General features: G+C 36.8%; 1 protein-coding gene across 1 annotated transcript; it reads left to right on the forward strand.

Annotated features, from left to right (window-relative positions):
* The first annotated feature begins 7,602 nt into the window (after positions 1 to 7,602).
* LOC115920953 (probable RNA polymerase II nuclear localization protein SLC7A6OS) lies at positions 7,603 to 13,857 on the forward strand. Its single transcript, XM_030977767.1, has 4 exons — positions 7,603 to 8,034; positions 8,608 to 8,781; positions 9,444 to 9,570; positions 10,842 to 13,857. Exons 1-4 carry the CDS (start codon positions 7,618 to 7,620, stop codon positions 11,000 to 11,002), a joined length of 879 nt encoding a protein of 292 aa, XP_030833627.1. The 5' UTR covers positions 7,603 to 7,617; the 3' UTR covers positions 11,003 to 13,857.
* The last annotated feature ends 1,437 nt before the right edge of the window (positions 13,858 to 15,294 follow it).

A 15,294-nucleotide genomic window follows, 5' to 3' on the forward strand; every position in this document is an offset into this window, starting at 1 on the left:
TTATTTTATCTCATTTAATTTCTGCATTTTCCAAATATAATAACTAAACAACAAAGAACATGTAAAAGTAAGATATAACAAAAATGCAAATAATAATAACTTCATGTCAAAATGAGATTTACATATACATTTTTGTATGATATAATAACAAACTTCATTTTTCTGTAACATAGTATATTATGAATTTAAATTATTATCCTAACTATCTGTGGGAGAGTGCGGGAGACCTCCATCATAAGTCTAGTGCTGTAGTCAAACGTTTAACCGTCCGGTATCCGACCGCCCATGGCGGATTCCGTTTTCAATTGGACGGTTTTCGTTTTCCCGTTTTTTTTTTTTTTTTTTTTTTTTTTAAAGTTTCGATTTATGCCCCTCCACCTGGCACTATGCCTGGCAATGTCTCCCAGCTCAGTAATCGGTGTGATGACTTACCACTTGGAAACTAGAACAACACTCCAATTTGTCTGTCATCTTGGTTTGAAAGTAATCTTTGTAATAGATCTCAATATATATTCATCCAAGTTTAACACATGGTGTAAAACAAGGTTCTATCCTAGGTCCTCTACTGTTTTTAATTTACTTTAATGATCTTACACATTATTCTAAAACGACATTGTTACTATTATTTGTGACTAGTTCACAAGCAAAAATCGGCGCCTTCAGTTAAATCACCTTCCAGCTTTTTCACACGGCCAAAAAAAAAAAAAAAAAAAAAAAAAAAAAAAAAAAAAAAAAAAAAAAAAAAAAAAATTAAAATAAATCGTTTAACCGAAAACCGTCCGGTTTTGACAGGCGGTTAAACGGAATTGGAGATATCCGTGATGTTACAGCACTAATCATAAGCAATGCTTGACTAGGATGGTGGTCTCAAAAGACAAATCTTAAGGTGACAGCCATCATAAGCTTTACTTGACTACATGTGGGGAAAAGGTAAAATTCTAATGAAAATGTGTTCATACTATGATGTCCTTCCACATACATGTTGTACATGTAGGAATAAAAAAAAATGAGGCTCAGATATTGAGTTATCCACTTAACCAGAACTCCACCATCTCTTTAAAGCAGCAGAGAGTCACAACAAATGGTGGTGACGCTTGTCACCATGGAAACCTAACCATCTTAACAGGTAGCCCCTGGTCATCAGGGGCTCCAGTCTGTCTCAGATATCAGGAAGGAGTCAGAGAATTTCCATATTTTAGATGGCATTTTAGTTGATCGATGTTTATCGGCCACTGAGTGGAATTTCTTCAACATGTGGCTGATGTTTTTATTTTTCCAAGAGATCTATTTATAAATGTGTGTTACCTCACATCTACTATAGATAACACAGGTGATAAAGGTATCTGGGGAAAGTGGTTACAAGTAGAATACATTGCGCATTAAAACACAAATTTTACAACCATATGACTCTCCAATTGATTAAACCCGTCTCATTTATCATACTTTTTAATTGATTAATCTGTAGCAGGGCCTATTATTGATTTAAATTGATTAAAATAGCCTTTTTGTACCCATTAAGTTTTGTATGGGGTAACACTCCAGACAGAATTTCGGTTGAAAAGTGCCCAATTTGTACTCACCATAATGCACCACCCCTTTCCCCATTTATGAATTAGTATACAAATAATGAATGGTTATGAGTTCACTGAAAGATTAACATTAATTCTATTCAACTCGGCTGGTGCCTCGTTGAATAGAATGTTAATCTTTCACCGAATGAAAATATTTGCACTATTGAACGAATGAAAAACATTCATTATTTGTTTTATACAACATCGAAGAAGATCTAATAGAACGTTAATCAACAAATTATGCTTTACTCCTTATATTAAAGATGAATTAAAGTTGGAGTCAAGCCTTCTCGATTACATGCATTCAGATTGCCTTCGCATCATATACACGCAGGCAGAGAGGTACGCAGTCTGCATATAACCAAAAATACACGACGAATATAACCAAAAATGCACGCCCGTGCAATAGAACATTTATTGAATATCATATGACCAACAATCCTCCAATCAAATGACAAGGATCCACGTAGGTGTTGTATAATAACTATTCACCTTTCCACTCTTTCACCAACCATGTACCTTGCATCCATCCACACCCTCCCCCTCCCCAATTGTAAATCTATCCATATTACCAGAAGAGGCCCAGTAGTGGGTATCAGACCCATGCCCCGTTGGGAAGAGAAGCCCAGGTATCTATCATGATGAGAGTGACATTTTCGTCATTCATTACCCTCATCTGTACAGTGATTAGAAAGTAATTATTTCCCAGTACGTTCTACTGAGTCACACGTTGATTATAAATTGGTGATTCAAGTCTGTTTGTGACACTACAACTGTGAAACATAATAGTACAATAGTATAAGCAATTATTGTGGCATTGTATGATTGCTTTACATCAAACATAGATGCTTGTCTTATGGCTATCAATAGAGGCCCTTAGGTCACACTATTCAATATTCAGGGTGGATTTATCTTGATCACCTTTCTCAGTCTCCCTTTCTTTCTCTCCCTTTCTTTCTCTCCCTTTTTCAATTTCTCTTTCTCTCTCTTTCTCTCTCTCTCTCTCTCTCTCTCTCTCTCTCTCTCTTGCACACACTCTCTATTATATGTATTTCTGTATTTCTCTGCCTCTGTTTATCTGCTCCTTCCCCCACCTCTCTCTCTCTCTCTCTCTCTCTCTCTCTCTCTCTCTCTCTCTCTCTCTCTCTTTCTCTCTATCTATCTTCATATCTGTCTGTCAGTCTGTCTCTGTGTAGTTTCCTTACTTTCTTGTTTTCTCATTTCATGTATGCAGTATATCTTTCTCTTTACCTCACTATTGGCTTTTCTAACTGCCCCTCCCTCACTCTCCCTCTCCCTGTCTCTCTCTCTCTCTTGTCTCTTTTTCTCTTTATCACTTTTCCTTTTTGTCTCTATATCTCTCTGTCTCTTATCTCATTGCTCCACTTTCATTCTCTTTATGTCTACTCCGATTTCTATTCAGCCAGTGCACACTCCTCCACGCTAGCTAGCCCCACGTTGACATTTACACGTTGCTGCATAAAACCCGAGATGACTGTAATAGTAGGAGCAGGCTGGCTTTGATTAAAGGACCAGAATCTTGTGAATATGTCTACCAGCGTTTCTCTTTCTTTTTCTGTCATTAATCTCTCATCTGGTTTTTTCATACAGGCTTTCCCTTAAAGAAAAACACCTATTTTTATGATAAAGGTCAAGATATTTGTTTTCATCCAGGGTACAAATCATTTCCTCTATACCCGATGTACTGTCGGGAAAGATATTCCCTGTTTTATTAGCAAATGCCAAGTTTCAATGTATTAATATTTCATTATAAAAATGCAGCATGTGAGTTAACAAAGCGGTTCATTCTTATGCTTGGTTGTTCTTGATTATGTTTAAAAAAAAAAAAATATACCAAAATTTGAAAATTATAATCCTTTAGTTTTGCCTAAAAATTCAAAGATAATTTGAACAATTGCATCATGCAAAACTTGAATCACCTGCAAGTAAAGAAATTCATTTTTAATGAAAAATTATGTTCAAATCCACTAAGTACACAACTTAAATGTTAAATTTGCTTAGCGTTTGAAACTGAAATTTAAAAGTCATACAAGAAAAAAAAGTCATGTGCATCTATGTCTTTAAAAGTTGCCATATCGATTACAGTACTTATTACAATCGGTGCTCTTTTATCTTTCGCGGTGGCTAATTAATTATTTCTGCCACTGCTTCTCCACCGCTTATTTACGATGGCTGGAAAAATGATTATACCAAGGAGTGTCTGAAAATTGTTTCTCCTCATGACTAGTTTTAATCAGGAATGTGTTTGACAGTTTTCTTGTCAATAGGAGTAAACAAGGATCTTTGCAACTTGTTTATTACTTGCATGATATACATGTAAATTACACATTGAGAACTTACATTGTAATTGCCACATGCATGTAATTGGGGGTATGTTTGATTTAATTCTAGAATTAGCAATCACCCATATGTACTACAGCATACAATACAAGGCAAGATATCTATATTTGCCACTCTCCACCCAGGTGAAGTAAATGGATAACCTGTAGGAAGAAATTCCTTGAATGCTTTTCATTTTGGCTCAGCTATTTGGAGAATTGCTCCCGCTAGTTTACCAGCATTACAAATGCAGACTGCCATTCATGACCAAGATCAAACCTTTCTTGCTTGCCTTTGTATAAATAAATGTTTGAGCTAGCATTCAATTTCTCTGATTAAACACTTAAAAAGATGAAGAAAACTCCCGAAGATGGACAATTATTCCATCAGAAGAGGCTGTCCGACCTTGACCGTGTACGTTACGGTCAGCGAACGCTTGGAGCGGATGATCTCCGACAGGGGGTTCGTCGTCAGTGGAATGACGGGGAGGAAAAGCAATCAATACCCATCATGCATTGTGCAGGAAACAATGTTATTCCTTTTGAGGTTTGGATCAATAGACAACATGGATGAATCTTCTCCAGGGTGGTGGAGAGAAAGAGAGACAGAGAGGGGGATGGGAGAGAAAGAGAGACAGAGAGGGGGATGGGAGAGAAAGAGAGACAGAGAGGGGGGTGGGAGAGAAAGAGAGACAGAGAGGGGGATGGGAGAGAAAGAGAGACAGAGAGGGGGATGGGAGAGATAGAGAGACAGAGAGTGGGAAGGGAGAGATGGGGAGAAAGAGAGACAGAGAGGGGGATGGGAGAGATAGAGAGACAGAGAGTGGGAAGGGAGAGATGGGGAGAAAGAGAGACAGAGAGGGGGATGGGAGAGAAAGAGAGACAGAGAGGGGGATGGGAGAGAAAGAGAGACAGAGAGGGGGATGGGAGAGATAGAGAGACAGAGAGTGGGAAGGGAGAGATGGGGGAGAAAGAGAGACAGAGAGGGGGATGGGAGAGATAGAGAGACAGAGAGTGGGAAGGGAGAGATGGGGGAGAAAGAGAGACAGAGAGGGGGATGGGAGAGATAGAGAGACAGAGAGGGGGATGGGAGAGATAGAGAGACAGAGAGGGGGATGGGAGAGAAAGAGAGACAGAGAGGGGGATGGGAGAGAAAGAGAGACAGAGAGGGGGATGGGAGAGAAAGAGAGACAGAGAGGGGGATGGGAGAGAAAGAGAGACAGAGAGGGGGGTGGGAGAGATAGAGAGACAGAGAGTGGGAAGGGTGAGATGGGGGAGAGAGGGAAGGGAGAGATGGCAGAAAAATGAGCCCTCAATATCAATTATTCTCTCTCGGCCTTGGGCTTTCTTGTGTTGTTGTTTTTTGGTTATCATATCAAGGCAATTAGTTGCTTTTTCATATGGAAGTTATTGATGTAATAATACATCAAGGAAAGTATGTTAACTTATTCTGAACGATATATTGATGTTCAGATAAAGACAGTTAGTAATATTAGTAGGAGACATCAAATGGTATTTTTTTTAGATGAAAAATTACAAGGAAATATTTGAAAAAGAGCATGGGAAGTAAATGATGTTAGCATTTGCTTTTGAAATACAAGTGATGTGAAAGCTTAGATAATACGTGGAATACATGATTTAATGTTATTTCATGAACAAAAAGTTTCTTGATCTTGATATCCAAATGAGTGATTGGGCTAATAAATCTCAAAACTTCTCTTTGAAAGTACACTATTCTTACTTATGGTTCAACTAATAGGCCTGTCATTTTTTCTTAAAATCAAATTTACTGACTGCTTTGATAATTAGAACTTCAGGCATAAAAATGATGTCAATAGGTGTTAATATACCTTTAAGGTCAGGCATATGCAAACCGTTTATCACTACTTCTACTACTACCTGAAAACCTGGTTGATTGATTTGATGTGCACTTTATAACTAGGCACCTGGAGTATCCTTTCTAATTAGCCAAGCAAAGGGTGGGTCACCTAAACACCCGATGTACTTTTGTGGAAAATCACACTGCTCTCCCCCAATGAACATAACATGTGTAGATGGTCTAACAGCTCTTTGTTGAATCTGGTGCATCTAAGTGAATGTTTCTGGCCTTTCCCTTGAGGGTTCGTCTGATCCTAAAACACACATAATGTCACCCGTGTCATTCACATGTAGAGAGTGTACCTCAGGGGGGAGGCAGTAGATGGGGAGGGAGAGAGAGAGAAGAGAGAAAAAGAGAATGATAGAGAGCACAATAGAGAATGGTACCATTCATCTGTATGAGTGTACCTAAGGGAGGGGTGGGAAGCAAGAGGGGGAAGTGGAAAGAGAGGGATAGATAGGTAAGAGAGAGAGAGAGAGAGAGAGAGAATACAAGAGAGAGTTATTAGACATAGAACATGATCAAGAAAATGAAACAGATTGAGAGAGCAAAAGACAGATGTACAGGAGAAAGAGAGAGAGAGAGAGAGAGAATGAAGGATATAGTAATGGATAGAGGATGAGAGAGAATGAGGAAGGGGGTCCAGTTTTTCATGTGTCTAAGGGATACATGTGTGGGTGTGGTTGTATTTTTTTTCACAGAAGATTGAGAGTATAGAAAGGAAATAGAAAGGACTGAGTGAGAGTGCTTATTGTATTTCATTTGAAGCAATTCATCATGACATTAAATCATTATTCATAGGAAATTAGGAATATCCATTTGTTTCTGATAAATGTTGCATCTCATGTCTAGTCTCCAACCTAAAACCTCTTGCTTAATTTTAACCTCTAATTTGTGATTATTTATATTCTTGAATAGTACCGGGTATGCAGATTTGCACCTGAATTAGTATCTTTATTTAACCATTAATGAGAGTTATAATGATGGGAACTTTAGCAAAAATGATTTTGTCGTACCATGATATAATAAAAGCAATGTGAATATATGGTAATGAAAATCACAAGGATACTATTATTATAAGATGGGATGATAGATACAATAAAGATGCAGTCTGACATCTTAACAAGACTAGCTGGCAATCTCTCTGCACCCAGCTGTCACCACTTGGCCGTCTGCACTGGAACATGTGAGAAATCCATTTAGCATCTTGCATGCTTGGGTGCTGATCCAGGTACAAGCCTAAATCCTGTGCGGTGGTGTGCATCCATGCTCTGGTGATGCTCAGGGCATCTAAATTGGCTCATGGGGAAGAGGATCTTGTCCTCGGGTCCGAATATATATTTGTCAGTTCGGTGTAAATTAGGAAAGCTTGGAATCACATTATGAATTTAACAGATTTACACATGTATGTAATGCAATATTTCATGTTATAGTAAAATCAATTTGAACATTGATTTCTTTGTTTGTAAGGCGTGAATTCAAAAGGATTTTATACAGATGTTCACGTTCTAATATCAAAAGAGTGGAAAATAAAATTTCATTCCGTCCCCCCCCCCCCCCTTAAATCTCTCTCTCTCTAAATCTCTTTGTTTCTGACTGTCTTTGTCAGAAATTCATAAGAAAACTGATTTTTATACAAAACATTTTCCTTCTTGCTCATTTGAAAATCAGTTTTGCTCATCTACCATTAATGTGACATGTTATAGAAAATTGATGTAACAGACTCCCTTCCTTATTTGTTTTTAATTGTCCCTTTTTTCATGTATTTTTTCTGTATCATTAAATAAATAAGAGACAATCACAGAGCTTGTTTCATTCCCAATCATTAATGCGTTTTTATTTCTACTTGCAGAACCAACCCATTTCACAAAGGATACAGGCAGCGCTCACTACTCTCCACCTCTATGCCAACCTAGAACCCCCCAAACCACAAGCCAAGCCCAAACCCACATCGACATCAACCACCACATCATCATCGTCATCATCATCGGCCTCATCCAAGAAGTCTAAGAAGAGCAAATCAAAATCAAAGTCGAAATCGGACACTAAGAGCAAGAGTCGAGCATCCCAGCTTGCTGCTCAGCAAGAGGGAAGATTCCAGATTGTGTCCACATACAGAGGGGTGAATCTGAAAGGACTTGATGGGCAAAGTGCGCCCTCTAGTGTTAGTAATGGTGTGGGTCGGAACAAAGGAGCAACCAAGGATGAACTTTTCAGTCTATTTGATGCTGTCATAGATGAAGAGGTATCAGTATTTTTCTTTTTTTGATATGAACTATGATGCACATAATGTGTGATGTATCGAACAGAAAAAGATTGATTGTTAAATGTTTAAATGACCTTTGTCCTCGTGTGTGTTTTTTAATTTTAATTGCATGTACTCACAGATACAAATATGTGTGAAAGATGAGATCATGGCTATGAAATTTCCTTTCACTCATTTCTTTGTTTTGACCAGTATGGTCTGCTACTCCTCTCCCACTTTCTTCTTCTTTAATAATAATACTCAGTTTTTATATAGCGCTTAATACAATCACTAAGCGCTCCAAACTTGAAGATTATTACCTCGGCTTTAGCTGTGCTTCCATCTGTTTGTCTGCTCACTTTCTTTTTCTTTGCCTGTTTTTTTCTCATGCATACTTCCTGTTGCTGTTAGATTTATTGTTTGAGTGTAAATATTGAAGGATTATTGAAACTAATTAACATATTGAAAGTTTACCTGAAAAATATGCCCTATTAAAAAAGACTTTGGAGGTTAACCTGAAGCAGTAGATATAAAGAGAACTGTATTTAAAGTGTTCATTCCTCCCTCTTACAGGCTAAATCATCAAGTAAGACCTCCAAATCAGACGACATCACGTGTAACTCGGTTAAGATGATCCGAGAGAAGCTAGTTATCGATGACGGTCCCGACAGTGAGTACGTGTACGATCTCTACTACACAGACGACAACCAGCTTGACTTCGGCCAGACTGTTGTTACTGGTGTGCAGGTACGTTTATACTCTGTCTGGGGAGGAGTCAATAGCATATTGGAGTGTAGTACCCATGTTTTTCAAAGCATCACAAATAGGACAGCAAAGAGCAAATTCAGATTTAAAATTGCACTTCTTACTGGCATAAATTCCACCCCTTTTTAGTGTACTTACTGCTATTGAAACTGCAGCATTAACTATTAAAGCTTTACCTGAAAAGGTAATATATCAGAGGGTAACCTGAATAGATGCCCGTATTATGACAGTCAGCATCAAACCCAAATCTTACTCTTAAGTGATAAAGCACAATAAATTGAGCTTTATTGCGTGTGTCCATTTAGTAATATGACTGCACATGCTGAACACCCGAACCCACCACTCATACATGCATACATGATGTTGAATTTACTCATAGGAATACGTTTAAGATTACATGTGTTACAGACTTTAGACAGTCATTCAAATAACTGTTGAAAGGGAAAAAATCATTAGAATGGGAAATGTACAAATTGCATAAACCTCACTAAAACATCCCTACCAGAAGCAAAAATATATATATATATATATATATGCATATTTTCCTCATTTGTATTTTTTTTAAATTATCATAATTTTAGAGCATTAAGAGTCTTAAATTCATCTGTTTGAAATGCATGTGGTTTGTTGTTCTTTCTGTGCAGTTGGAGGATGAGGAGCTAGTGCATGATTTCTTTGATGAGGGTTCCCACGAGAAGTACGATGATGAGGATGATAGCAACGATGAGAATAATTGGAGGAATGACTACCCAGATGAGGATCCAGATAAACGTGAGGCATCATTGGACAATTTCTTGAAAGAGGATGATTAAACAAAAGATCATTAGAAGACATCACAAAATCATTGGCAGATTTAGAGAGGCACAACTGACTTGTGACCCTCCCCTCATTTAAATTCAAATAGAGCATTTAGTAATAATAAAAAATAATATTGGATTCTTATGTAGCGCAGTATCGACCTTGCAAGGTCCTCAAGGCGCTCCAACATTACCCGGCTATGCTAGGACAATGTTGACATGATAGAAAATGTGTCCCCTTTCTTAATTTTTTACCCAATTTGCTTAGTCAGGGATTTTTTTATCTCGCCCTTCCCAAACACCCCCCCCCCCCCCCCCACCCCCTCTTTTTATTGAATCCTGGATCTGCCTCTAAGGCAATCACACCCAAATAACTAAATGTACTGTTTGTATAAAGACACTTGAATGGTTCAGGAAGATTACAAGGGTTTAAAAAAAATGACAGGGCTCCCACAGGAATCTACTCATAAAGTAGCTGTGTGTCAAACTAAATTGGCACTACTCTAATCCTGTAATTTTGCTGCTCCCCCCCCCCCCCCAGTGAACTTTTTAAGAAGAGTTTATTCTAAGAAACCAATAGAAACTTGGATTCTACATGCTTTTTATTTGAAATCACTGTTCTTCTGTTAAGTAACATTTAAGCTTTGTCAGTAAATAGACAGTTTCTAATATGCCTTTATGCTGTTTTACTTGATGATCCTTCTGAAATATAGAATGAAATAAAAAAAAATAACACTCAAGGGAGACAAGACAGGCAGTCTTGAAAGGCAATAGTAGGTATTAATCCGTTCTTTTAGAACTTGTGTAATAACTCTTATCCTAACATAATGAATACAGCCCAGAGCCACAAGGCTAATCCCCATTGTGCCAAGCCACAAATCCCCCATGTGCCAAGTTTATTTTGAGATAATCTGACGCACACGATGGTACGATCAATAGCACATGCAAAGCACTCAGGACAGTACAATGAGCATGAACAATAACTGCTATTACGAATGCGAGCAAGCCTGCATGAAGTAGCGAAGCGGTAGCTCGCTCGCGTGAATTAAGCAGCCAATCGATAGCGCGCTCGCGTGTACAAAGCACTATAACGGAAGCGTGCATGCAGCCTTATGGCAGGATACGAGTTAATGTGAAATACAGACCAAGGAAAAGAATAAATAGGCAGGAGATCTTTTAGTATGAGTGGTCTTTTTATACATGTGGTACCTGATATTATCTTTTCTGTTTCTTAATGATCCACAGGACATGAAGATCTCTTTGATGAGTACAAGGACGAGTACCGATACGGCGACATATCAAGCGATGAAGACATCCTCAACGACTATGGGGACTACAGGAAACGACCAACCAAGGGCCTGGACTACTTCGGTGGCGGCCGAGATCCTCTAGATGATCTGATGTGATTGGCTGAGAGGGGACATCTTACGATCATTCAACTAATCAGATGTCTTGTTTGGTTTTCTTCTCTGAGTAATTTTTTCTCTCTACTGTGAACTTTTGTTTGTGTCAGCAGCCTATTATCCTATAATGTTTGATGCGTATGAAACAATCTGTAGATTATTATGCGCATGTATCTGTTTGCGTATAAGTGTGTATGGTTCATTCACGTTATAGTGGAGGAGAAAATTATGTCTATGTTTAGAGCAGGAGACTCAATTTTTAGGTCTCAGGCTTGGAAATTAATCCTTTACATTCCTTCTGCATGAAATTAGTTTTAAAAATCTTAGGAGCACTTCTGGTGTTATGGGAGTTCTAGAAGTTGGCATAGGATTTAAGTTCCTACCATATCAAAGTTTATAGAAATTGAATAACTTAATATGAAATATGAAGAAAAAAAGATATTCATGTCTAGTCATAAAAAGGTCTCTTTTGACTGTTCAGAATCATGTTTTCAGATGATTTGTACGTAGTTTTTGTAATAAAGAATTGTTTTACAGTAAGATATCTCTACAGTTATTGCGTAAAGAAAAATATGACTTTCTGTTATGTCAGGAGTATGTTTTTCACTGGTTTTCAAGAAGATAGATAATTGGAGAGAGATAGATTGGAGAAAGAAATTTTAAAAATAGGGATTAAGACAGGCAGAGTGTTGTGTGGGTATGTGTGTGGTGGTGTGTGTGTGTGTGTGTGTGTGTGTGGTTTGTTTGAGAAAGAGAGAGAGAGAGAGGAGATGGAGAGCGAAGGAAGGAACAAGATCTTTGACACAGATGCAAAACAGTAAACAATCATTCTCAAACAAACTTACTCTCCTTTAGAAGCAATGCCCAATGTTTGTGCATTTAATGATGACTGTGCTGCAATCAAAACCTTGTCTGTACTTCTTTTTCTTAGTAAATCAATGAGTTTGCAGAGTTCTATGACAGAGTTTGGTTTGAAAGGTGCAATTATTTGGGGGAAAGTTGTTATTTTTGTATTGTTGTACTTTCAGATTTTGTAAATTTTTGTATTCTTAATGAAAGTACCTTGTGCCCAGTCTTCATCTTTTTTTTTCTTTTTCTTAGTAATTTACCATCTTAAAAACATTTTTATTGCTTCAATCTTACGGCAGCCACCTAAAATGCTCCAAATCAAGAAATATTAAAAGTGTTATGTGTGTGCAGATGTGCATTGCTCTGTATATTTTCAAATAAACAGAACATGTTTTTCTATACTTGCTTTATTTTATTTTTCCAATACGTTTCCCATTGGAGGGAAAAGCCTAGTATCGTGTTGTAGAATTTGACCAGAAACACAGAATATTGTCAATATGTTTCTATATCCATAGTGGACTAAACATTGTTTAGTAATGCGTAGAATTTGAATTTCTTTGTGGGAAAATTATGTTTTCTCCCATTTTAATCTTTAGTATATGCCCTTAGATTATTAAAGCTCTTTGCCCGACCGTCAGTACTCACCAAAATTGAAATGTAAGATATACCCCCACTGAGTAAGACACATACCTAATCTAAATAGTTTCATTAGCTAGGAGAATGCAACTTAGATGGATGAACTTGAGCTGAATTCTGACTATGCTTGGCGTAGAAATACTATTTCCAGCCTTGAAATCACTTCATTTTGCAGGATGATCAACTAAAAAATGCTCAGCTATTTCAGACTTTGAAAGACCAGAATTCTGTTAATTAAGTGTGAGAGGATATTTGTTTTAGACTGTATTTTGGTTTGACTGGGCAAAATTGATACCAGTTCGAGTCACTTACTACAGCACTGATGTGACATTTTTCATGTTCAAAGTTTGTACTACTAGGTCTAGCCCTATTGAAAAATCAAGTACTTCAAAAGTACTCTATACCTGAATCAAGCATGCCTGTATTAAGGAAAGCTGTACATACACATAGGTTCTGGAAATTAGTTTTGTACATGTATAGTGTAAACTTGTAACTTTGTATAGTAGGAAGTATAATATTCTGGACAGTGTATGAGACATTCAAATAATAAATACTTGATATGAGTACAGTGGTAGTGGGTTTCGTCTAATTGACTCCATAGTATTGGGCATTTCTTCTATACTTGTTTCTCTCAATCCAGGTGCAGTCTTCATCCGAACACACCATGCTCTGATAACATTTGCATGAGCTTGAGCAAGGGTAGCAATTTTCTGAGCACATGTTTGTATAGAAAAGTTATATGTGCACTTTAACTCACGTTCACAATTTAAGATGTTTACTTTCAAGTAAAGGGCAGTTAGGCTTTCAAGTAAACACCCAAGCATTAAACCATATTTCAAATTAAATCTGAATCTTATTCTTAGTTCAATGTACTTTAAGTAGTAGATCAAAATAAATTTTCATGGTATTGGATATGTAGTATGTATAGAGTATTCAAGCAGGTACATATATTTAATACTGCCCTTTTTATAGTAGGTGCTTTATAATAATAATAATAATAATAATACACTGTCTGTAATAAGAGTGGGTTCATGTATTAATAGCATTCATGTGTGTCGGACTTGACATTCTTTGAGCTCCACAATTACTACACCGGCTTTAGCATGGCTGCCATTATGGCGGTCTAGCATTTTAAGGAATTAAGCCACATGTACCTCGCCTGGGTCGAGTGTGGCAGATGTAGATTATTGTCCTGCCAAAGGACATACGTACTTCGCTGGACTCAAATAGTGAACCATATGATCCACAGTCCTGTGATATAACCACTAGACAACGACACCTCCACATGCTATTATCATGATTTTATTGTATTGTGATTTGTAATATTTGTACTATTCCATTAAATGTACTCATAAAATGCTTTACACAATCCACCACTGTTTTTCATCTATTTTCATACTTTTTAACAAGATTTTATTGTTTTTGTTTTTTTGTGAGTTTAAAATATTAGTTTTTCTAAATGCTTTTCTTCTTTTCATTGTTTATGCTTTGTCAAGTCATGCCATTTTGAAAGCAGTACTACATTTGCTTGATTTTAAAACAGTTCTGTCTTATAATGATAATAGTAATGCTATTGTTGATCATTTAGGAGCAATAAACAACAAAAAGTACCACGTTGCTTAATTACAAAATCACAAAATATGAAGGGGAACATGAAACGCAAAATTCATAAAATTCAATAAATCATATTTATGTTGAAAAGGGAAGAAGTATGTTTGAAGGGATCTCTTGAAAGTGGCAAAACAGGATAGTGATGGAAAGTTGGATATTGTTCCATATTTTTGAAGCAGTTTTTTAGTAGGTGAGAGTCTGGACTTAAGGATAATCAATTTTTGTTTGTCTGTTGTTGAGTGAGGGTTATGAACGGTGTTTATATTTGGAGGGCGACATTAAGATATTCAGATGCCATATAACTCTTTTTGTTAAATGCATTGTTTGGAGTTCCTTAATCAAGGGAGAAGTGCGAGTCCAAGATGCAAGACCAAATATTAATCCAGAGGTTTGATTTTGGACAGTTACATGTTTCCATGCATGTTTCATTCTATCTTTTCCAGACAAAACAGGCTATTAAAATAATCATTATTACAACAATGATGTAGACACAAACTTTGAACAAAAAGAACAGCAATGTAAAACATCATTGTGGATCTGGGGCATCCTTTTTTCAAGTTCATGTCCATCTTTTCTATTAATTTTGTGATAAGAAGACCTTCTTGAGAGCAAGTAAAGTGCTCCATACTCTAACTTGTTCATAAAGTCTTGTTTTCAATATTGTCAGTATAGGATAGCTACAGAAAATGAATGAACTTTCTAACAAAAGAGAGAAGATGTAAAAGCAATCCTTGTTAACATCTGTAACACTGTATGTGTAGAAAATACCAGGAAACAATAATGTGATAACTTTTTAATTGATATAAATATGTAATGATTTTACCTGTTCATGCTCTCCTGATAAGATTCTAATGTTAATCCCCAAAATAATTTAGAAAAACGAAAGAAACTTTGTTGAAAAGTGATAAATAGCAGGAAACCTGTGTGGAAAGAGGAAATGATTTGTACTATAAACCAAAGTGCAGGGCATAGATCTGAAATAGAAGATATGATAGTACATGTAGGTGTAGTGTTGGCCTTAGTGTCTTAGTGAAAAAGTGAGAACTGAATTTTAAAAATGGTTCAGTGATAGTTAAGGAACCATAATCTTTGTGTTAAATGTATGTGAGTTGTTATATTTGGTTGTGTTTTATGATGCACATCACTGTCATTCCATCATGCATGTTTCTGTATTTCTATTTGGTAAAAGTTGCAACATC

Source organism: Strongylocentrotus purpuratus, unplaced genomic scaffold (assembly GCF_000002235.5).
Source record: "Strongylocentrotus purpuratus isolate Spur 01 unplaced genomic scaffold, Spur_5.0 spur5_contig_810, whole genome shotgun sequence".
Classification (NCBI taxonomy): Eukaryota; Metazoa; Echinodermata; class Echinoidea; order Camarodonta; family Strongylocentrotidae; genus Strongylocentrotus; species Strongylocentrotus purpuratus.